The sequence below is a fragment of the Zonotrichia leucophrys genome, chromosome 1A (assembly GCF_028769735.1).
Source record: "Zonotrichia leucophrys gambelii isolate GWCS_2022_RI chromosome 1A, RI_Zleu_2.0, whole genome shotgun sequence".
NCBI lineage: Eukaryota > Metazoa > Chordata > Aves > Passeriformes > Passerellidae > Zonotrichia > Zonotrichia leucophrys.
Genome location: NC_088170.1, coordinates 69,747,703 through 69,771,919, shown reverse-complemented (window position 1 = coordinate 69,771,919; position 24,217 = coordinate 69,747,703). Strand labels below are relative to the sequence as shown.

Sequence of the window (24,217 nt, the reverse complement as noted above, 5' to 3'; positions counted from 1 at the left end):
CAGAATTGAGTCAAAACTGAATTGTGCCATCAGCACATGTGACGCCAGCCGGGGTCTCTGTACAAATCATGAACGAGATGGGGCTGCTGTGGAACATGCCTTGAGCTGTTTTATTTTTCAGCATCAGCCTCATTCCATGGTTATGACAATGGGAAGATGCCAGCAGCTCACATCCCAGGCAGCAGACACAGAATTTAATGTCACAACTTACTTTATAAGTTTTTTGACCAATCACACAAAGCAAAAGCACATTGACAGCAGTTCTATCCAACCACTGTAAGCACAGGTACCTTTGGTTAAACAATGCTTGCTTATTTCGAATACAATACCTGCTTGTAAGCCTTAAAACACAATCCACAGAGCTCCATTATTAAGGTTTTTATTATTATTAACCTTCCTAATATCTTGCTAGATAAAGTTTTCTGTAGCTTAGAGAGTTATTCTAGACAAGAGTTAATACATAGACCATTGTTCTATTTGTGCTTGCTTTTCTACAGTTAAAATATTTTTTTTGCTGACCAATCTCATGGCTGCTGCTTAGCTCTAATCACAGTTCTGCTGTCTCTGAGGCTGCCTTTTGCAGCTTTCCCAAAACCTTCTAATTTTGTGGATTCCCACACACATGGTCCCGTTATTTTCCTACTGCTCATTTTTTGGTGGATTTTTTGCTCCTCATATGCACCTCCAACCCTCATCCATGCTGCCAGTCCCACCAGTAGCCCACCGTAGATGGTTAACATAGACTTAAATCCCCCAACCTGGAAAAATAAAGCTCATGGTTCCTGCAGGACAGGCACTGAGCCCATCTGATCCCTCAAGACCACGTTACCCACAATGTGAGCACCTTCCCTGCCTCACACCCCGTTTTTCTCAGATTTTGCTGCCACCCAGGAGCTGCCCCAGTGGAGCAGACCCCCAAATGCCTGCAGAAGATGCCCTTGCAGCAGGCTGCTCCAGCCCTGAGCAAGGCTGAGTGGCTCTGTCCCCACCGCTGAGCCGTCACAAGTGCCAAAAGCAGATAATTACTGCGGCTCAGCAATTCACAAGGAAAGGCAAATCTTATTTCCATGTTCCTGCTGCTTTGACAAACAGTGTCAGAAAGCAAGTGTTGGGGAAGGGGGGGGAGAGCAGCAGAGATGGTGCTGTTAAATATTTATGGCGTGTTTTGGTTTCTTACTTGACAAACTATAATACGCTATCCATTTTTAATTCGATATATCAGAGCAAGCACTTGTTACCAATTTGAAGAATAAGTTGCTGTACCAGAGCTGAGAGTGGATTGGGGTTGAGAAAGATTTCACAGAGACAGGAGAGAGGGGGTGTGTCTGCCTGTTGGGCTCACACAGGAGCTCTGGAGTTTTTCTCTCCTGCCCATTAAAAACCCAGTGGCATAGAAGGACCAGGAAAATTCACTTCCCTGAAGTCTCCTCAAGGTACCCTCCTGGTACTGCAGCTGCATAGAATCAGAAAATTTTAAAGGTTGGAAAAGCCCTCCAAACCCCCTAAATTGTTAAGGTTGGAAAAGCCCTCTAAGGTTGGGCCCTCTAGAAGCCCAACCTAAAATTGTTAAGGTTGGAAAAGCCTTCATAGAATCATAAAATTGTTAAGATTGGAAAAGCCATCTAAGACCCCTAAATTGTTAAGGTTGCAAAAGCCCTCATAGAATCAGAAGATTGCTAAGGTTGGAAAAGCCCTCTAAGATCACCAAGCCCAAGTCAACCAGCACCACCACCATGGTAACCATTAAACCTTGTTCCCAAGTTCTTTTTGGCACTTCCAGGGATGGTGACTCCACCACTGTCCTGGGCAGCCTGTGCCAGTGCTTTACAACACTTTCCATGAAAAAAAATTCCTAATATCCCATCTAAACCTCCCCTGACACACTTGAGGCAGTTTCCTCTCATTTTGGCACTTGTTACCTGAGACAAGAGCCTGGCTGTCCCCTCCTGGCAGGGACTTGTGCAGAGCCACAAGGTCCCCCCTGACCCTCCTTTTTTTCAGGCTGAGACCCTTCCCAGCTCCCTCAGCTGCTCCAGACCCTTCCCCAGCTCCATTTCCTTCCCTGGACACTCTCCAGCCCCTCCAGGTGTTTGTCATGAAGGTCTCCAGAGTGTGAATGACCAGGACTGTGCAGAGAGCAGGGTTTGGTTGCTGCTGAGCAGACATCACATTAAATTGAAAGGGAAGTGTGATGTAGGTCCAGTCAGTGCTGTAACACAGCCAGGGGAGGTGTTTGCAGCCCTGGCTCTGTGCACAGGAGAGCAAAACCTTGTAAGATGGAGAGAATGGCTCTTTCCTGCACCCAGAGGAGGTGATGCCCTAAATATGCCCTCTGCTTCCCAGGTACCTGCTCCAGTAGTCTTTACTTGTCCTCTGAGATGAAAAATATGAGTGAATATATTGGCAGGAACCTCATCACCCTGTTCAGAACTCACACCAAGAAACCTGTGGGACCCAGGGGGAGAAAATTCCGTGCTTCACCTTTAGTTTTCTGGCTTTGGTACATCCCAGTTTGTCTCTGGCCTCTGTATCATGTGTGGGAGAATTAACCAGACTGGATTTTTGGTGCCCAGAGCAGCCAAAATATAATAAATATTTATTATTCCTCTAGTTGCAGTGATATGAATACAATCTAAATTATTTAATCCTATCAGACATTTGAGATGCCAGTGACAGCCAGCTCAGGCCAGAGCAAATCCAGCTCTTTGGGTCAGTGCAAAGCCTGTGTCCTCCTGCAAAAACAATTCTCCAGGCTGTGGAGAACATTTCTCATTTTCGTCTGGGAAAGGCTGTCAGTAATGCCTTGGACTACCTAAACCAGAGGCTGGACAGAACTAGAGAATAAAGTGGGGATTTATTAAAGGCATTAAACAGATACACCCTGGGCAGTGCAAGAACCTGGCAGAGGCTACACCAAAGACGGACCCCAGATGGATGATGGTCATGAGTTTTTTGGGCAGATATGTTTGGTCTATTTGCATATCAGAGGTTAATTGTCCAATTGCAGCTTCAGGTGATGGAGTCACATTCCCCCAGTTTGCTCCTCCCAGTTCACTTTTGTTAGTACTTTTCAGGCCTAGGCCTGTGAGGTGTCCTTGGTTCTCAGGGCAGAGGGATTGTTCTGTGTGCCCAAACTGTGAGGAGAGCTCACAAGCACTGCAGGGAGTTCGGAGCTACACACTGATGCAGAGCAGGAGCTGGGAAATGTAAAAACTAAAATTTAAGGACCCAGCTGGCCGAGTGATTGCTCTCTGTGTCTGTTGCAGGTGCCTGTCATGCGTGGAGAGCCCCTACCGCTGCCACTGGTGCAAGTACCGGCACGTGTGCACCCACGACCCCAGCTCCTGCTCCTTCCAGGAGGGACGAGTCAAGATGCCTGAGGTAGGCACACCACACACCTGGGATGCTCAGGGCTGGTGTCACCTTCACAGAATTCACAGAATCCCTGGGTTGGGAGAGACCTTCAAGCCCATGGAGCCCAGCCCAGCCCCTGGCACCCAGTGCCACCTCCAGGCTGGTTAAACACACCCAGGGATGGTGACTGCACCCCCTCCTCAGGCAGCCATTGCAGAACTTTCTTCCCCTTGCTGGAAAAGCTTTTTGCTGCTCTCCAAGCTGGATTTCCCTTGGCCCAGCTCAGGCTGTGTGCTCTGGCTGGGAAATCAGAGCCCAAGGGCAGCTGGGCACAGGCACCTTTCAGGGGCTGTGGGAGTGCTGGGGGCACCCTGAGTCTCCTTTCCTGCAGGCTGAGCACCCCCAGCTCCCTCAGGGCTCCCTCAGCGTTTGTGTCCCAGCCCCTCTCCAGCCCCGCTGCCCCTCTGGCCCTGCTCAGTGTCCCAAGGTCCTGCCCAGGCTGAGGGGGCAGAGCTGGCACAGCCCTGGAGCTGAGCCCTCCCCGTGCCAGGGCAGAGCTGTGACCTCCCTGCTGTGCCCTCCATTGTGGCACAGCCAGGTGGCACTGGGTCCTTGGGCACCCCACCAGGGCACAGTGACCTCCCTGCTCCTGCTAGCCTTGTCAGCCCACAAAGCCTTCTCCATCTCCAGTCCCACCCTTTCCCTCCTCTGCTCGCCCTCCCCATTCTCTCTGCAGGAATCTCCTCTTCTCTCTGCTCTGCCACACCCCAGGGACCTGATCCCTCCCTCCCTCCTGCACACCACAGGCAGTGTAGTGTGGAAAATGGATTTGTAGAGAATTCTCAAAATGTGACAGAGAGCTCACATCTGTATGCAAACTTTGAGATGAGAAATGCTGACTTAGGAATGCCCTAGAATGGGACAGACATTGCTGAAAGAGAAATGGAACTGGAAACAAGTTCCAAAGGGTGGCCTTGCAAATAAGAGTGGATGCTTTGGAGAAATAGAACTGTGAAAGATGCATTGCAGTGGGACCCACCAGGGCTAATTTTAGATGATTGGCTTTAAGGCATTTACAGCATGGTGTGGCTAAAGCTGATAGACCAAGAAACACTTATAATGCATTGGAATTAAGAAATAATTGGCTTCTGATTGTGATGGAGTGAATTATAACATCTGTATTGTCTCACTCTTCACATGAGACTGAGAATGGAATAAAAGTTTTTAAACACCTATCAGCTGCCCCATCTCTGGGTCAGAAAAGAGCATAATTCAACAGTGTGTGACCTTGGAAACTCATCACAAACTCCTGGCCCCAAAGCTCTGGCAGGGATGGTAAACACTGGGTGTGCATCTTCTCCAAGAGAGAAGGAGGTTACCAACCCCAGGGGAGAATTTAGGGCTTTGGCCGGGGTTCAGTAGATTCCAGCTCTGTTTGGAACACCTCTGAGGCTTTGTGGGTTTGATGCCTAATGGCAGATGCATCCAGCTGCCCCCCAGATTGCCACTGACAGAGCTGAACTGGAGCTTGGGTCTTAAGACAGAGCTGCAAATGCTGCCTGGCTGGTGTTGTAAGCAAGGAGCCCTTGCAGGCAAGGAGAATACAAATAGGAAATCACTAATTCCTTCCTGGTGCCACATGTAGTGTCTGTGACATTGCCATTCCCTCCCACCCCTTCTGTAAATGCTGGTGGAGCTGTCACATTTGTGCTGGTTGAGATGTCCTGCATCAGATGTCCTGACCTGCTCTGGCACTGGGAAAAGCCATAAATACTCATGAGTTCTCCACCTGCCAGGATTCAGGATTTTCTGTAGAAGTACTGGAAAATGTGCTGAGGAGCTGGAGGGTTTGATGCCCTGAGCTTGGTGGTGGAGGGGTGAGGAGAGGCAGCCCAAGGTTATTCCAAATTATTATTCCAAAATTTGGGTTATTCTAAAGCCTTGTCACACTTTGGCCAGTCCTGCTGGCCACAGATTCCTGTCCCATCCACTCCAGGCACTGTGGGAACCTCATTTTCTCACTCAGTGGGATCTTCTGGGACACTTTGTCCCAGTTTTCCACTGTGCCATGTCACCACCACCACCCCTGCTCTCCTCTGGTGTGCTTCAAGCACAGGACTCACCATCCCAGCTCCCCTGCCCAAAGTGAGATGCCCACAAACCTCAGTGGATCTCCTGATCCACCAGAAAGGAGATCATGAGAGTTATCCCAGTTTCTTAGGGTAGGGACAGGGGGTGGCACAGCCACTGCTCTTTGCTTTGTTCTCTCCAAGGTGTTGCTCTGCAGAGCTGAGGAGAGGCAGGAATTCATCAAACTCTGCCTGGTTTTAGCTTCATCACCTCTCTTCTGTCTAGTTCTGTTTCTGAAAGATGTCCTCTTCAGGAGGCAGCTCCATTCTGGGGGGCTTTGTCAGCAGAGTTTGCTGTTCGTCTCTTCTACCCCCTTTAACAGAGAATTCCCTGCTAAGCTTTGTGTACTCCCTTTCTGATCTTGTAAAAGTTAGATTTTGATGGCAGCAGGAAGAGGCACAGACCTGACCTTGGAAAGCCACAACTGATCTACGAGGCAATGACAGCATCAGGGATGTTACACTGCTCACTGCTAATGGGGGCTGCAGCATTTCTTTGCCTTCTCTGGGCACAAATGGGATCTCATTCCTCTGGGATCCAACATTTGGAATTATCTGCTAAACTCAGGAGCTGGTTTTGCTGTCTGCTCCACAGAGGAAGGAATGGAATGATAAAATCTGCAAGAATAAAGGGCTTGCAACTCCCAGAACTTTCAGAGCTTGCTTTGTGCCTGGCAGTGTGAGAAGTGCCCTGCAGCTTCAGGCTCCTTCTCATTCTCTCTGTGTGTTTGTGCCTCCCAAGGGCTGGGGAAGGATGGCATCACAAGTGCCCTCTGACAAACAGATTTGCAATCACTCTGTGGCCAGAAAGGTTGTTTTTTGATTTTTTTTTTCTTTTTTGTCAAATGGCACTTTGAAGGAATGTCTATCTCCCACGCTTCTCCTCAAAGCCATCTTCTCACTGACTCACTGCTCTCACCAAAACTTCCACTGCCTGTTTTTCACTGTCACCTGCACTTCTATCATTTTCTGTCCTGTGCACTTGAGTGGGTTCTCTGAACAACAGAAACCATTCAGTTCCCTGAAGAAGCCCAGCCTGGCTCCTCACTGCCAGCCCAGACTGTGACCGTGTTCACAGGGGTCTTAGGATGAGGGAAGAGACGAGGATCTGACTCCATGTTTCAGAAGGCTGATTTATTATTTTATTATATAAATTACATTAAAACTATACTAAAAGAATAGAAGAAAGGATTTCATCAGAAGGCTAGACAAGAATAGAATAGGAAGGAATGATAACAAAGGGTTGTGGCTCGGACAGAGTCTGAGCCAGCTGGGTTTGATTGGCCATTAATTAGAAACAATGAACATGGGCCAATCACAGATGCACCTGTTGCATTCCACAGCAGCAGATAATCGTTGTTTACATGTTGTTCCTGAGTCCTCTCAGCTTCTCAGGAGGAAAAATCCTAAGGAAAGGATTTTTCATAAAAGATGTCTGTGACACCCAGACCTTCCCTGGTTCCTGGTGGTGCAACGTGACTCACTTGGTTGGCAAGACCCAGGTCTGTCCTCATCTTCAGCAGAACTCAAAGTCACCCTCACTATAACAGTGGCTCTATTTTCACCGTCCTCTCACATCCATTCTCCTTTCAATCCTTTCCTCTACCAGCATTTGGAGTCTTGGAGGATGAGGAGAGGGAAGGTTTTGTCACCACCCAGGCATGAGTACCTGCTAAGTAAATCTTCCTGGGAAGTATCAGGTGGTTGGACCATCCCATTTGCTGTCTCTCCATGAGTTTGCTGAGCAGATTAACTCAGGCATCTTCCCAAAACAAATATTGGTGTTGCTCTGTCACATGGACCCATGCCAGAAACTCCTTCCCTCTGGAGCCATCAGTGCTGGCACACCAAGCCTTCCCCCTCCCCATCACTGTGGCCTTCACCTTCTCTTGCTATGCCCACCCTCAGGTGATTGTTTTTTCTCTCTTTGCCCGTACAATATCTTGCCATCCTGTGGGAAGAGGCTTCCACTCTCCAGATGGTCTGGGTTGCAAATGGGCTCATTCGGGCTGGCACCCCTCAGCCCTGGGCCAGTCTGGAGTGCTCTCTAAGGAAGGTTGTGCCCTTGTGTCCTCCTGATTCCATCATTTCCTTAGGATGCCTCACAAATTTCTGGGCTCAGCCTTTCATCTAGGCCTTATTCATGTTTTCTGAGAGGATCTTGGGGTTTTCGCTTGTAGTGTGAGATGCTGGTTAGTGCAGGATGCTGGATGGATGTGAGACTGACCCAGAGGGACAGCAGAAAGGCTTTGGCAGTGACCCACATTGCCCAGAAAATGCTGTCACCTTCCACCCAAGGGCAGCCTTTGAATTGCCTTGTGGATAGGCTGGGAATGGCAAAACAACCAGAGATGGAGAAAGGACAGAAAATGTCTGTTCCCTCACCATCAGCTCTGAGATCTGACTTTCTTACCTGTCAGGTGAATCAGTTCTGTCTGTAACAGATGTGGATCTGCCACTCTGGGAGCTTTGGGAAAGCCCAGGTTTGCTCCAGTGAAGAGCTCCAGCTTAGTCATAAAGCAGGAGTATTTATGATTATGGCACTGATCTTAATCACAGAGGGTTCATGATGTCCCCAGATGATTTGTAGAAGAAATACTTCACCTTGGCGTGTAATTTCCCTTTACAGCATGGTTTTTAAAGCCAGGCCCACTCACTTGAAATATACTGAGTGACTTCTTGCTTTAGAAAGGGGAGCTGATATTATTGTTACTGAGGCAGGAAGGGAAAGCATGAGGGAAAAAGGACATTTTAATACTGGAGTGGGTTGTTGCTGCTGTTGTTGTTTTTCCCAAAGAGCCGATGGCAAAAGTAGAGAGAATTAGTCTCAGAGATAGAAGGGAGTGGACTTCTGGGGGTTTTTCTTTGTCATCCTGTCTCTGCTTTTGGCATCTGCTGCTGACCAGAGCTGAAGTCAGAGTGCAAGCTCAGAGTCTAAGCACAAACCATTGCATTGCAGATTCCTGTTCTGAAATCAGCCCTCACCTGACACAATCCCCAAACTCAGCCACTTCTTCTGTAAATGGGCAAGAGAGTCAACAAGGACTGGGGGGAAACTGAGGCAAGAGGGGTAAAACAATGGATTTGAGGGTCTCCAGTGTGACAGGGGCTGTAGAAACAACACCTGTGGTTTCAATTAGATATCAGATAAAATATATCAATTACCCAATGCTGATTACATCATCTGTCTTGTCCCCATTCAGATCTGCTCTGATCCAGGGAGGAGTTTTCATATCAATGTTTCTGTAAAAGGATGGGATGCTGGGATAGCCTGCTTGAGTTGATGGGATAAAGGAATAAATCTTTTATTTGTACTTTTTTCTCTGAGATGAACATTATCTTGTTCCAGGCCTCGCAAGGATTTTAGCTTTGTGTAGGGAAAAAAAGGAGGGGAAAATGGCACAAGCCAAAAGCTAGCCTAGATAACAAATCTGTTATTCACCAGGTTTAACAGATACATAATAATTTAATTACCTTGAAGGAGGTTTTCATCTTTCCCTGCTCAGCCGACATGTGCGTGCATGTGTTTTTCTTTCTCCCCCAAACAAGCCTTTCATTAAAAGGATTTTCATCTGCTGCCTAAAAAGGGGAGAGAAGAAAAGATCTCTCTCACTGAGGTGTTTTATGTGGAGTTGTACGTGCTAATGACAGCAAAGCCCACATAAAAGGAACAACTGCTTCAAATATTCATTTGTCAGGAGTGATGGGGAGCCCTGTGAGCTGCGTGCTGGCGAGCAGCTGCTGAGGAGCAGAGCATGGCTTTGCTCCTGCCTTGGGCTGAACCAAGAGCTGCCCTGGTGGCCTCCATCACCCCTGCACTGATTTGGCTCTGCCTGGCTGCTGGTCCTTCTTGGGGAGGTGTTTGTTGGGAAATGGAGTGGAAGGAAGGGGGAAGAAAGAAGGAGGGTGATGATGCCTGAACTGACAGACATCTAGGAGGCATTTGGATAATGTCGTTAGTAACAGGCTCTAAATTTTTGTTAGTCCTGAAGTGGTCAGGCAGTAGGGCAGGATGGTGGTTGTAGGTCCCTTTGAACCAAAAATACAATATTTTATTCTACTCCATTAGGGAAAATTATTCTGTTCCATTCCTATCCCATCCCAATTTATTTGTTTAATGTCCATGTCTCTTTATCATGGACCTTGTAATAAACTCAGCAGTGCCTTCCCCATCCTGCTGCTCCCTCTCAGACTCAGAGGGGACTTTGCCCCACAGCCTCCAAAACCCAGACGTGTTTCCAGGCCCTCCAAATGTTTAGTTTTGTCCTCTTTTTGAGGTGCAGAAGGAAGTCACAGCACCCACCTGCTCCCAAAATGCACCCCAGTGAATGGGGTGGCTGCACTGGGGAGGGGACAGAGGACCTGCTGGGCCATTGGGGAGGAGCATGGCCAACTCCTTGCTGCCTTGCATCAAAAACCCTTCTGGTGATGCATCTTCAGCAGTTGCTGTGGCAACTGCTCAGTTTTCATCCCTCTCCTCTTTCCAGCTTCACTTAACCCATCTAGAGAGGCGACTGCTGGAAGCCTCAGCATGGGGAGAGGAGAAAACCCATCCCTGTTCAAATGAATGCACCTCTCCTCTCTCAGGGGCTGCAATGACAGCTCCAGCCAGGCCAATCCCAGAGCTCCAAACCCTCTCCTGGCTTGTCAATTATCCCTTCACTTATCCTGGCACCTGTCTGTCATTAAGGGGAGGGTGTGAGGTGGAGTTTCTATGGCAACTGCAGGAAGCTTGCTGGGCAAGGCAGGGGTGATGCCTTGAGAAGGCTGAGCTAGAGCAGAGGCTGGACAGAGTTAAATAAAGTAAGGATTTATTCAAAGGATCTCCTCCATGGATGCACCTTGGGCAGCACCGGAGCCCTGCCAGGGCTGCACCCAAGATGACCCAAAATGGCCCCAAAATGCACGAGCGCTCCCGGGGTCTCTCCCTGGGATCAGTTCTGCTCCATTTGTACCTTGCAGTTCATTGTCCCATTCCAGCTTTAGCCCATGCAGCCCCACCCTCCTTGTTTTTCTCTCTCCAACCACGGGGTTTGTGCTCCTGGGCTGAGATTTGGGGCATTTGTCCTTGGTGCCCAGCTGGAGCAGGAATTGTTTTGTCCCTGGTCTGTGCACAGAGCTCACCATCCCATAATATGAAGCTCAGAACTGCACACTAAAGCAGCACAGAATGTGAAAAATAGATGAAAAATAATGTAAAAGGCATATTTTATATACCTTTTATATGTGTCATGTATATTATTTCATACCTGAGACATCAGAGGCACTGGCAGCCACCTGATGCAGGTAGGATCTGCACACATTTTGTGGCACTTGCAGCACAGGGGGTTGGTGTTTAGCATCTGTTTCACTCCTAGAAGGGTTTCCAGGCACGTGTAATGGAGTTTGGTCTGCTCTGCATCATGCCCAGGGAAGGCACGGGTAATCCAGGAGGAGGCTGCAGCTGGTGGTTTGGATCCAGCTGTGCCTTGGGACTCCTGGTGGTTTGGCATTTCAGGCTGTGGCATTTCAGCCCCCATCCATCATTACAGCACTTTCCCAGAAAAGGAGATGTGTCCTATAGTGGGTACATCCTCTTCAGAGGGGGTGCTTCAGATAATGATGAGAGGAAATTAAACACAGAAAATGGAGGCTGGGCAAAAAGCTCCCCTTTGTTCAGGGAGCCTTGTTAGAGCATGAAAATGCTGCTCAGAGCCACAGGTTTGATTTCAGCAGATGAGAGTTGTATTTCTGACTCTGAGTTGGCTTGGACACGTTCACCTTTCCGTGCCCCTGATTCCCTCACACCTTCTGATTTGGGTAAGCACTTCCAGTTAATGGGTGCTTGTACCATCCTTAGTTCCTGGAGCTGTGATCTCATAGTGGGGGCTGCTCATGAGAAGCCTTTGAACACGTAAAAACAAATTAGATAATTTGCTGTTGTTTGCCAGTCACGATGACTTGCACTGAGGTGAAGAAGAAGGAAAGTGTGAAGAGGCTTCTTCTGTTATTTTTGGGTATCTTTTGCCATCTCTGAGCCTTTCTGCCCTGCAGTCATCCAGCTGGCAGGGGTAAAGGCTGGTAAATTGTTCCATTTCTGCAGCAACTTTCAGCAGAGTTTCAGAGATGTGTTAATTCATAGAATCATAGAGTGGTTTGGGTTGGAAAGGATCTTAAAGATCATCTCATTCCATGGGCAGGGACACCTTCCACTATCCCAGGTTGCTCCAAGCCCTGTCCAGGCTGGCCTTGGACACTTCCAGGGATCCAGGGGCAGCCACAGTTTCTCTGGGCAACCTGTGCCAGGGCCTCACCACCTACAGAATAAATAATTTCTTCTTAATATATATCTCATGTGTCTAATATCTAATCTATTTCTGATCATTATGGTGGTGAATCTTCAGGAAATCTGCCCTGGTGCACAACAGCTCCATCCTTTCTCCTCTTGTTGAGATGTTCAACCAAACCACCAGAGGATCTGAGAAATGATGGAAAAGGGATTTTTTTTAAAGTAGTACATCCTACCTTAATGCACATCTTGTTTTCATAGAGCTCAGCCTCACCTTGTGAGTGACTAATCAAGGACCTGCTCGTGTGATTTCGAGGAGCGGCTCAGGGTTGGAATGAGAGATACAAGAAACATCTGACACTCAGCACTGTGTCCCTGCTGTTTTTCATAACAGTTGGGCTGCTCATCTTTGTCGTGCAGGATTATCTATCCCACAGGACAGAGTGATCTCAGAATGCAGCAGGCTAATGTTCATCTGTCCCCGCCAACACAGCATCCTTGACAAAACACTGGGAAAAGCTTATGTTGTTTTGAAAGCCCAGCTCAGTGCAGTGCTATTGTAATGCCTCAAGTGGCTACAGGGTTTTTTGGCTCTCTGGATATCTGTCAGAACTGCTGGGATGCCTGTGGCACCCTGCAGTCTGAGGGAGGAAGGACAATTCCCCGTTCAGACAGTCCAGGGTGATGTCTTGGCTTGGAAGAATTTGCTTTTCTCCATTGTAGCATCAGCTGCATTCACCGCTTTGGGGGCTGGCCAAGGAGAAACATTCTCAGGATGTTGAGGCTGCAGATAAGAGGTGAGGCTGGAATGTGAGTCCTGCCTCTCTTGGGGCATCTCCAGGAGCCCAAACCCTCCTTTCCTGCCTGCTCTTTGAGCATGAGTCCATTTGCTTTGGCTTGGTGTTATCTCACATTGCCGTGGATCTCGGGGAGGGAAAGGAGGATAAGAGCTCTGATATCGTGGTCCTGACCTTCCCACTGTGGGAGCCAAGCTGTGATGATTCCCTGGGCTTCTGTCCTGGTTTCTAAAGGAAGTGACCTTTGTGCAACCTCCAGCCCATCTGTTCCTCTGTCTCCTCCATCCACTGCAAAACTCACTGACCATTTTGGGCCTCGTTGGGCCAAAGTCTGGAGCCCTCAAATTTCCAGAGAGTTCTGGGGTTCTCAGGTTCCCGCTGGCTGTAAAAATGCACAGCTTTAGAGGAGAAATAGGCTTTCAGTCCTCTTAGGAAGAAGGCACTACAGCTTGGGCTCAACCCTCGTTAGACCCCAGAAATCCCCATGGGAAGGTGTTGTCATGGGAATGCCTCCCACTTCTGAGGAATTCTTAGTTGGATAATGTCCCTTGTGTGTGCCAAACCCATTTCTTGGCACTGGTTAATAATGAACTTTGTTGAGGAGTGACAGGTCAATGTCATTATGGTGGAATCAGAGTGATTTGGGTTGGAAGGGACCTTAAACATTATCTAATTCCAGCCCCTCTGTTGTGGGCAGGAACATGCACAGAAGTTCTTGTGAACTTCTGGTAGAACTCCTTACAGAAGGCTGGCTGGGAAGGGTGCAGATTTATATAGGCATAATTAGAGGAGGAATTAATTGCTGTTTTATTAGATGTCTGTGCTCTGCTCTGTGCCTTCCACAGCTTTGCACAACCCAGTTTTCCTATGTGAGTTATTCAGAAGAACTCCCTTACTTAACCAGGCATTTCCTTTAACAAAAGGCAGATTGCCCAAGTAAATACATGGTTTTCTTGTCTCTTGCACACATAGCACCTTCCTCAATCCACATATTCATATTATTTATTATTTCCAAGCTCAGGAGGCATCAGGACTGAGGCTACTCACGTGTCCCCAGCAGCCTCTTTCCAGCAAGCAGATGGACCTCAGGACAAAACCATTGACTATTTTTGTCACTGGTCCACTCCCCTAATCCAGGGACCAGAAGGCTCCTGCTCTCTGGATCATTACTTCTCCTTCTGAGAGTGTGTCAAAGCAGCAAAGGGCTGAAAGAAAGCTAATGTTGTGTCTCTATTTAAAAAGGATAAATGTGGCGCTTGGGTAATTATGGCAGCCTGACCTTGATCCTCGTGAAATAATGGACCAGCTAAGAAAGACTCTATTAATAAAGAATTAAAGGAGGGTAAAATCATTAATGTTCATCAGCAGTGATGTGTGGACTGACTTCAGAGGCAGAACAGTCCTGGGTTAGGATCAAGCTCTCAACAGACCTGGGTCATTTCCCAGCGCTGCCTGCATGGCCTTGGGGGAATCACTTTGCTCCCAATCACCAGGAGTGGGCAGTGAGCCATGGCAGGGGACGTTGCTTATCTTCATTTAGATCCTGCTTGTGAGCAGCCACTCTCTGGTGATCAGCATCACTCATCACTCCCCAGCCTCCACAGCACCAGGCCAGGGACCCAGGGCAGCTGAGATGATGATCTTCAGTCCATCAGTGAGGAGGCTCTGCTAGAGGTTTCCCTGAGAAATTTTGGATGTCCCATCCCTGGGAGTGTTCAAGGCCAGGTTGAAGCCACCTGGGATAGTGGAAGGTGTCCCTGCCCATGGCAGGGGGTGGAACTGGACGATCTTTAATATCCTTTCCAGCCCAGCCCATTTTATGACCTGCTGGTCTCCCTCCAGCTGTGGTGTCTGTGCCCTGATCTGTGCAAGCCACCACTGACATGTGTCATATTCATATCTTCTGAAAAATCCCTTTGCCCAGGATTTTCTCCTGGGAAGCTGAGAAGCCTCAGAGAAAAGGGAAAACAATAATTATTTCATGTCCTTCTCCTGTGTTGTGCTCATATGAGGAATGTGTTTGGAGATTGTTTATCACACTGGTGATTGTTTCATTGGTTTCATGTGAATTGTTTTAACTTAGTGGCCAATCAGGGTCAGGCTGTGTTGGGACTCTGGAAAGAGTAATGAGTTTTCATAATTATCTTTTTTGCCTTCTGTCTGTATCCTTCCTGTAATCTTTAGTATAGTTTAGTTTAGTATTCTTTAATACAATATAGTATCACAAAATAATAAATTAGCCTTCTGAGAGCATGGAATCAGATTAATCATTCCTTCCTGCCACGGGGCACCCCACAAATACAATAGACATGTGCAGCTGCCAGAGTGGACAGAGCTAAAACAGAACCAAATCCTTCCCTAGCCTGGCCACCAGCTTCCAGGCCAGCCCCCTTTTGCCAGGCACCAGAACCCCTTGCAATGCCTGACAAAAGAGAGCTGGAATTTGCTTCTGAGTGCATGGAAGACTCTTGACTAGAAAGGAGCCCCCAGAAGTGACAGAGATGCAGGGACTCAATTATTCCTTTGTTGTCTCTGCAGATGTTTACACTTCCCATAAATCCTGTTGCTTTCTCTTCATCAGCTGCCTTTAAAGTTCGGAGCGTTTTCCTCATGTATTATTACTTTTGCTGTGCCAATAAATAAGCACACCATCAATCAGGCTAACAACACTGTAAACTTAGGAAGTGCAGATAAAATATATGGTGCATTAAAAAATTCTTTGACCGGGTGAGCTTTTTTTCGGAGCTGGTTTGATTGCTGCTGGTGCCGATGTAAATTTGGGAGAAGTATATCCAGAAATTTATGGAGCTTGGATTCCTGCCTACAAGGCATTGACCTGATTCCACTTTATAACATAATAACGTTCCCCAGCACTGTTTGTGTAAATTTTAAATATAATTTTTACGACGCTAAGAATTAGTGGTATAATAATGTAAACACAGCGTGGACTGTAACTCACCCCTTCTCCTCCTGCACTGGGGATGGAGAGCTCCTTGCTGCTTCCTTCTCCAGACTATCCAAGGTCTGGGAAGCTGTGCAGGAGTTTAAAAGGAACCAGCTTGGCAGCCCTGGAGCCCTGGGTTTGCAGTACAGGGTGGTGACCCTGTGTGGCTGTGCAGAGGTGTGAGAGACAACTGCAGGAAACAAATTCCAGGCAGTCCCTGCTGCCTCTCATTTGTAAACTTGCTTTTTTCCTGCATTTTATCCAGGTGAAATCTGATTTCTGCAAGGTCAGTGAAAGGTCAGGGGGGTTTTGCCTCTCTTTTGCCTGTTTTCCCTCTCCTTTTTCTCATTCCTTGTCTGCCTTTTCTTTCTCTTTCCTTGGTCTGTTTTTGTTTTTAATCTAGTTTTTTTTAATCTAGTTTAATTTACAGAGCATCCAGATGCTGTGGTCTAGATATCTTTATAAAAACCCAATCCCTGCCTCTCAACTCTTACCCTCTTGACTTGATTACAGCAGAGTGGGCGGGTGACAAAGCCAGAGGGAACGCAGAGAAAACAGAACATTGCAGCTCGGCAGAGCAGATGAACAAAAGATGTATTTATTTACGTAATAACTGAGTAAATAACATTCTGAGTTTCATTTCTTACGGGGTCCCAAAGGGCCTGAGTGAGTCAATCTTGGTCACCGCTTAGATTCACTGTGTGGTCATTTTTTTTTTCAGGCAAGATGCCTTAGATAAGGTACAAATATGTTTGCTGGATGAGGGATATAGAAAGGAAAGTCTTAGTAAAAACCCTGTAAAGTTAAAGAAATGGGTTTTAATGGCAGAAGAAAAGAGGAACTGGATGCTTTGATGGCGTTAGTGCTGGAATGAAGTAATGAAGGAGCAGTGAAGGAATTAATGGTCTGTTCCTGAATGGAGGTGACTCCTACTCTTCTGGGAGAGGAAGGGTGAAAACCCATTGTCAAGGGTTGAGTAAAGAAATTAAGAAAGTTAATATCTGGGCAGTGGTGCCCCCAGTGCCCTCAGCATTAGGTGAGCTTTATTTCCCTTCCATGGAAAGTGGAGATACAGCCAATGCTGCCAGGGATGGTGAGGGAGGAGTATGAAGGAAAAGCTGGAAAGGTTCCCTCTCCTGGATGCTCTGGCTGACAAGAGATGCACAAGTGGGGATGGGTGAGCCCCAGTAAAATGTGGGGGCTGTTGGTAGGTGGGAGGTTCATTGTATTAAACCTCCATGGATGTGTTCCCTGTTCCCATGTGGAATGCCTGCCACCCAAGGTAGATAAAACTCCTTTTCTACTGGGAACTGGAAAACACTTTGATGATCCTTTGGATCATAATCCTGGCCAACAACACGAACAGAGAGTGAAACTGTCAAAATAAGTTGGGAGAAAACCTGTGCAGTATCACAAGGCTGCGAGACATCCTGATGTGCCTTTTCCTAGGAGAGGAACTTGGGATGTTTTGTCAGTCTCCAGCTTATAATGGAAAACAGCATAGTGAAACCTCCATGAAATCATAACTTTGGATGTATGAAGCACCATAAAGAAACCAAACTAATTAGTTCAGGGCTAAGACCACACAGCCTCAGAGAAGCCTCCTCATCCTCTTTAGCAGCATCCTCTCAATGGCTCTCACTGGAGACAAGCTCAGGCTCAGCTCTGATGAAGGCCATAACACACATGTGAGAGAAAAGGTCCTCATATTTCTGAGACTTTATTATTCCTGCTAGCTACAACAAAAACACATTTGCAGGCGCTCTATGAGGAGTTATAAATAAAGAAAATTAAACTACCATCGACCCAATGAGTACAGCTCATTTTGTGCAGTGGTTTCACTGCAAAAGCTCTCTGACTTGGTAATTGGCAAAATTTTGGTGATGTGAGGTGTGCATCGCTGCTGATACCAGTAATTGGCAAGGGTGGAGGATATTATTTTAAATGGACTGAGTCATTTGAAAGCATTCAAGAGCTAGAATGAAGCTACACACACAAAATGAATCAACAATGATTCTCTGGATTGCCAGCTCCCCTTAGAGTCAGGCAAAAGGTTTAATTTATTATATATCGAAGGCAAAAAAGGGATGGGATTGTGCCCATCCTTGGTGCATTTGTTGGCAGTCTATGATTTTATTTCCCTACGTCCTGTGAAAACTGTATTCTTCCAACCAAGGAGAAGGGTGAAGAGAAAGTGTCTCCACTGCAAAATGTCCAAATACCTCTTTTTTACAAAGCTTTCTGCTTGGGTCTACTCTGGTCAGCTTGATGTTTTACCCTCAAAAATACAAACCTGGCCTGTTTTACTCCCAAAAATACAAACCACCCAAAGCTTGACACAGGCTGCAAAATGAGTTCTGTGTTTGAATCTGAACCCAGAGCCTGGTCCAAGCTCTGAGGTTTTATGCAGTACATCACCCAATGAAATTGCCTTTTCCCCTCCCCGTTTCAATTAGAAAGAACATTAGGTCAATCAGATAAAGCCACATTGGGAGGATTTCCTCTTTATGGCGCTTGCCTCTTCAATTATCTATAATGAACTTCCTCACAGCACTGCAAAGCTTTTTATATGCAAACGAACCCTGTTTTGGGGCTGCCTCAATCACGGCTCGTTAATGAACTTGAAACAAGTGTTATCGGAAAGGTTACAGCACCAGTGGTGGAGGGGGACAGGATAAAGCCCCACAAGAAAGACCAGGCTGGAGGGCTGGGATTGGCCTGCAGGTAGCAGAGTGGACTATCTCCATCCTCCATGCCACAGCCCCCACCAGAGGCTTTTCTCTGTGACACACATCAAGTGAAATGCCCGCTCCTGGGGAACGGCTGCGCGGCGGCTGATAGGGCTCACCCACCCTCCTGCCCCACTGATTCCCTCTGCCAGGGCATCTCTCTCTCAGCTCCTGGAAAAAAAACAAGGAGAGGCTGCTGCCAATGTCTTTCCTTGTGCCAGGAGAAAGAGAGGGAGCTGAGGCAGAGGCTCCAGGATTTGTTGTGCAGGTGATGTGGAAGGGTCAGGGGTGTTGAAGATATAAGGTCCTAAATGGTGGTTGCATCTGCTGGTGTGATCAGTAATGAAAACTCTTTATTATAGCCTAGATCACCTCCTTCTTCTGCTCTCTGGGGTTTTTATTTGTCTTAAATCAGCCAGGATTACAGATTATGCCTCACATTTTTGTGCTGAGCAGGTACAGGGAGCCTTAATGCTCGTGTGCCATGGTATGGTAGAACCATTGAACCCAAGCTTGGGAAGACTTTCCAGATGGTTAAGCCTTGCTCTTTTACCAAGAAAAATGCTTCAGTGATGCTTTACCCATTGTGTTCCAGCATTAGGAGCTCCCTGGAGAGGTTCCATCACAGAACAGCAGCAAGGGCAGGGAGGGCTGGATCAGGGAGTAGCTCCTCAATCCTGCACCCCCAACACTGCAGGGGGTGCCAGTGGTAAAGCTGATCCCTGCATTGCAGCACCCCATAGGTTTTCCACCTCCAACCCTTCCTCCTTCCAGCCTGGTTAATGGGATGGCCTGTTAAGCCTTGGCAGCACACATCAAGCCAGGCCTTGTGCCAGATTATCTCAGGCAAAGAGCGACTGGATCCAAGGTGCTTCAGCTCCACCCAGCTCCAGGGGCTGTGCTTGGCTCTCCTGGTTCTGGTGCCAGCCCAGTTTAAGCACATCAGTGGCTCTCAGTCACTTCCACCATGAGCATCACCATGTAAATGCGGATGAAAAATCATCTCTCAGGCTCCTCAGTCTGGTACCCCCTTAGGACAGACCCTCAGATCCTCTCTAGGACTTGGGAAGGTTCTGGACTTCACTGCAGGGATGCATTGGGTGGTTACTGGATTTTCTGCCTGTCCCTGGCCAGGGATGAGCTCACATCCTCCATGTGATGATTTTTGGCTCTGGTAATTCTGTCTCTGGTTGGTGTAGCTACAGATGTTGCACATCTGATCCATTTCTTTATCTCCCTCAGCTATTTGCTTCACTAAGATGCTCCCACCATCTGCGCTAACAAGATCCCAGGCTCTCAATGAGCCATAAATTCCACTTTTGAACCCTTCCCTACTCTTCTGCCCTGAATCAGTCATTTTCCTCCTGCCCTCACCTTCAATTCCCTGTCTCTACTGGAACCAACTGGACCTGGGTTTAACTTTGGGCAGGACAGGCAAAGGCCGCAGTAATTTCCTAAAGAGCTGATATCACCCCAGAATCCATGAAAGGGACATCCTGCAGCTGTCTGACTGGGCTATGAAGAAGCACAGCATGCCTACTCTGACTAATTAAGCTGTGCTAATTAATGAAATTTTAAATGCAGCCACCTGTTAGGCAGCTTTGGGTGCCCAGGGTTCACCTGTGCGAGGGACCCATGAAGAGGCACCACATTAGCAACATCCACTTGGCATTTCTCCTTTTGTGAGCCAGTGGAAAGCTTTTCCAAGGGGTCTCCATGCTTTTTGTGACAGTTGTTTCTTGGCAGCTGGGTCTAGATCTCTGTAATGAATATTTTCTCCTCTTCTGAGCCAAAATAAATTCTCTTTTTAGCAACCCTGACTCCATAGGTTCCAACAGGTCTTGATGGAGCCGTGCCTTTTGTACAGGGGTGTGCTGGCTGTTGGGAAGTGAGGAATTGTGCTCAGATTTTTGCTTTATTCACTTTTATCATGGCATTGTGACTGGGTTAAGTCTGTGGAGAGAACATGATTGCTTTTCCATTACCTGAATAAACAGGGCAGGTATGAGAAAGCACCAGAGGTGGCTTCCCAGGGTCCTGGAGGCTGAAATAAGCCAGGGAGATAGGAAAGGATGGTGTGCAGAAAAGGAGGAAGGAAAGCAATCCTTCCTCACCTGTTTATCTGAGCCTTCCCGGGAATGCTCCTTGAATAGCTCAGTAATAAACCAAAGCCCAGGGAGCTGCAAAGGCTTTGTAGTCAGGCAAACTGAGAAGGTTGGGAAGCACCACAGTGTTACGGTGTTCACAGGGGTCTTATGTTGAGGGAAGAGATGAGGATTTGACTCCATATTTCACAAGGCTGATTTATTATTTTATGATATATATTACATTAAAACTATACTAAAAGAATAGAAGAAAAGGTTTCATCTCAGAAGGCTAGCTAAGCTAAGAATAGAAAGGAATGAATAACAAAGGCAGCTGTCCCAGACTCTCTGTCTGAGCCAGCTGAGCTGTGATTGGCCATTAATTAGAAACATCCAACATGGACCAATCACAGATGCACCTGTTGCATTCCAGAGCAGCAGATAACCATTGTTTACATTTGTTCCTGAAGCCTCTCAGCTTCTCAGGAGGAAAAAATCCTAAGGAAAGGATTTTCATGAAAAGATGTCTGTGACACCACAGGACTCTTCCTGAGGCTGGCAAACCCATGTGCTGACTTGCTTTGGTGTCTGCTCTCTCCCCAGGACTGCCCCCAGCTGCTGCAGGCCGAGAAGATCCTGGTGCCTGTGGAGGTGATCAAACCCATCACTCTGAAGGCCAAGAACCTGCCCCAGCCCCAGTCAGGCCAGCGGGGCTACGAGTGCATCCTCAACATCCAGGGCAGCGAGCAGAGGGTGCCAGCCCTGAGGTTCAACAGCTCCAGCGTGCAGTGCCAGAACACCTCGGTGAGCTGCAGGGGACACACGTGCCCACAGCACTGTGCCCAGGGGACATGGGGTCCTGGCACAGCCCTTCTCACCTCATTCAGGATGCTGGAGTTGGTTATCTGGAGGAAAGAAGGCTCGAGGAAGAGTTTATTGCTCTCTGGAACAACCTGGAGGTTGTGGTGAGGTTGGGGTTTGGCTTTTCTCCCAGGCAGATGGTGATAGGACAAGGGGAAATGGCCTCAAAATGACAGGGGAGGTTGAGGTTGGATATTAAGAAAAATTTCTTCACGGGAAGAGTGTTTAAACATTAAAATAGGATGAAGGCAGTGGTGGAGTCACCATCCCTGGGAGAGGTTCAGGTTGGTTATTAAGAAAAATTTCTTCACTGGAAGAGTAGCTAAACAGTAAAATAGAATGAAGGCAGGAGTCACCATCCCTGGAAGAGTTCAAACGAGGTGCAGACTTCACAATAGGGTCTAGTGGGCGCAGGAGTGTTCAAAGGTTGGATTTGATGATTTTGGAGGCCTTTTCCAGCTTTCATGATTCTGTGGTTCCAAACACAAGGCAAAGGTTGACTGGTAGCTTGACACTGCCCTTTTTTTCTCCTTGGGCTGGCTGGTGCCACCACTCAGTTGTTGCTTCTGGGTCCCATCCTCAGGCTGGGCTGGAGCACCTCAGCTGTGACCCACAGGCAGCAATATCAGCTTAACCTGCTCATATTCCTACATAAAGGGCTTCCAGTGGGACAAGTGTTGATGTCAACGTGAGAGTGAAGGTTCTTTTGGGGGAGTTTGATGATAAAACCCCATATAAACAGTCACGTGCCAGCATGTAATGGGTCAGAAAAAAGGTGAGAACACAGAATCCCAGAATGGGTTGGGTTAAAAGGAACCTTGAAGATCATCCAGTTCCAACCCCTTGTATGGGCAGGTGTGATGGTGTCCACAGGGGTCTTAGGATGAGGGAAGAGATGAGGATCTGACTCCATGTTTCAGAAGGCTGATTTATTATTTTATGATATATATTACATTAAACTATACTAAAAGAATAGAAGAAAAGATTTCATCAGAAGGCTAGCTAAGAATAGAATAGGAAGGAATGATAACAAAGGCTTGTGGCTCGGCTCTCTGTCCGAGCCAGCTCACTTTGACTGGCCATTAATCAGAAACAACCCCATGAGACCAATCCCAGAAGCACCTGTTGCATTCCACAACAGCAGATAATCATTGTTTACATTTTGTTCCTGAGGCCTCTCAGCTTTTCAGAAGAAAAAATCCTAAGGAAAGGATTTTTGCTGAAAGATGTCTGCGACAGGCAGGGACACCAACACTGCACCAGGTTGCACCAAATGCCATCCAAGAATGGATGGGATTAGGCTGAGTCAAACCTTCCTCCAGCCCTCACATGCCCTCTGAGCAGCCTGTCTGTCCCTGCCCACCTCCAGTTCCCCACCTGAAGGGCAGGACCTGTGACTCTCCTTGCAAGGAACCTGTGTGAGTCATGACAGTGCTGTCACCACAGCAATGTCACTTTTGGGGACAAACCCAGTCAGCACCCAGTGCAGTGGAGACCCCTGCTTCTCCAGAGGTTTATCCATGTCTCCAGGATATGCATTGAGTCATCTCCGTTGCTGCTGCTGTGAGATGATTTATTAGTCAAAGAGCTAATTACAGGCTTTAGCCACTCCACGCTGGGCAGTGCTTGTCACAACACATTCTGCTGCATTAAGCAGGGCTGAGGACTGCAGGCAGTTCACACATTTTACATCTGTTGCAAACAAGCAACTTCCCAACCGATGCTCTTTTATTTGTTCCTTTGTCTCCCTCCCTCCCATCTCTCTCTGATTTCCATTACTGGTTAATGACCTGTGAGCATTCAGGTTTCAGGTTAGAAATGGACAGACTGGGAAGTTCAGGAGGGATGCACATTTTCTTTAGAGTGTTATTTTTTTTAAATGGTGGAAGCTAAGGGGGAATTGCATGGTGGTGGGCAGAGATTATATCTGTCCAAAGAGTCTTAACAGGCAAGACAGACCTTTAATGACCCTTTAGAGTCAGGAATTCTCTGGCACACGTAGGCATTCCAATGAATTATCTCATTTAAGGATTATTTAAGCATAGTTGGGCTGGGCAGGAAAGTAACTCCAGCCAGCCTCAGCATTCCACTTTGCAGAACCCAATAAAAGAGTGGTTTTGACAGGCAATGGTGATTATTCCCACACTACCTGCATGCTCCAAGAACTTGCCAGTGCCTGGGACTGGAGAAGTGGGGTTTGATGAGTCCCCCGGTGGATTTGCTTATAGGATGCCTGAATGCTGTGACTGCACCATTTTGACTTTAATGTCTGTTTTCCTAAGCCAGAGCTGCAGAGGGTGGCAGGGCTGAGCCTCAGGCTGGTGCCAAGGCACTCCATGACCTCACTGCTGGTGCTGTCTGCAGGGTGCTTGTCCTGTGCTTTTGGTGGCCCAGGTGGATTTAATTCTTCTCCAGGGACAGAGGCTCATTTGGGAATAAAACCAACTCTTTTCTATCCTTTCTGCCTCTTCTCTCCCTCTGCCCTCCCCTTTCCCTCTCCCTCACTTTCCTCCTTTTTCCCTCTTTTTGCTTCCCTTGTCTTTTCTTTCCTCCCCTTTCCTTCTCTTGTCTTTCCTTTCCACCCCTTTTCTTCCCCTTCCTTTTGAAAGAGCTTTGACTCTCTGATTTGAGGTCTTCTTTTCTTCTTTCCTTTTTTTTCCCCTGAGAAATGTTATTTCATTGTTGCTTGGAATTTGCCAGACACTGAGAGAAAGAGATGTGGAAGGGAGAGGCAGACAAAAGAAAGCAGCATTCAGAGAGATACAAAAAGGCAGCAGAGAAGCCCTGGCTGGTGGAGCAGGTGGCAGAGGACACAGACAATAGGGAAGGAGTGCTGGAGATCTGTCTCCATCATGATTATTTCCTTCCCTGCCAGAATTAGCATTCAGGCAGGAGCCACTGCAGCACAATGAGCCTCTGCTCCGGGGGTCACCTGGCTTTGGAGAGAGCTGTCTGAGCCTGTTTGCAAATCCAACCAACCCCCTCTGACAGAGCTGTTTTACTCAGCACAGTTGCTGGAGGAGGCACTGAAGGTAGCACCTGCATTGCAGG

At 47.6% G+C, this 24,217-nt stretch overlaps 1 protein-coding gene across 2 annotated transcripts in view; it reads left to right on the top strand.

Annotated features, from left to right (window-relative positions):
• Positions 1 to 24,217, top strand: part of PLXNA4 (plexin A4) — a 505,817-nt gene that overhangs the window by 388,109 nt on the left and 93,491 nt on the right. For both annotated transcript variants that reach the window (XM_064703091.1, XM_064703090.1), the window contains exons 9-10: positions 3,267 to 3,381; positions 20,909 to 21,109. In XM_064703091.1, coding sequence (XP_064559161.1) covers positions 3,267 to 3,381; positions 20,909 to 21,109 — 316 coding nt within the window. The remainder of the gene's footprint in view (positions 1 to 3,266; positions 3,382 to 20,908; positions 21,110 to 24,217) is intronic.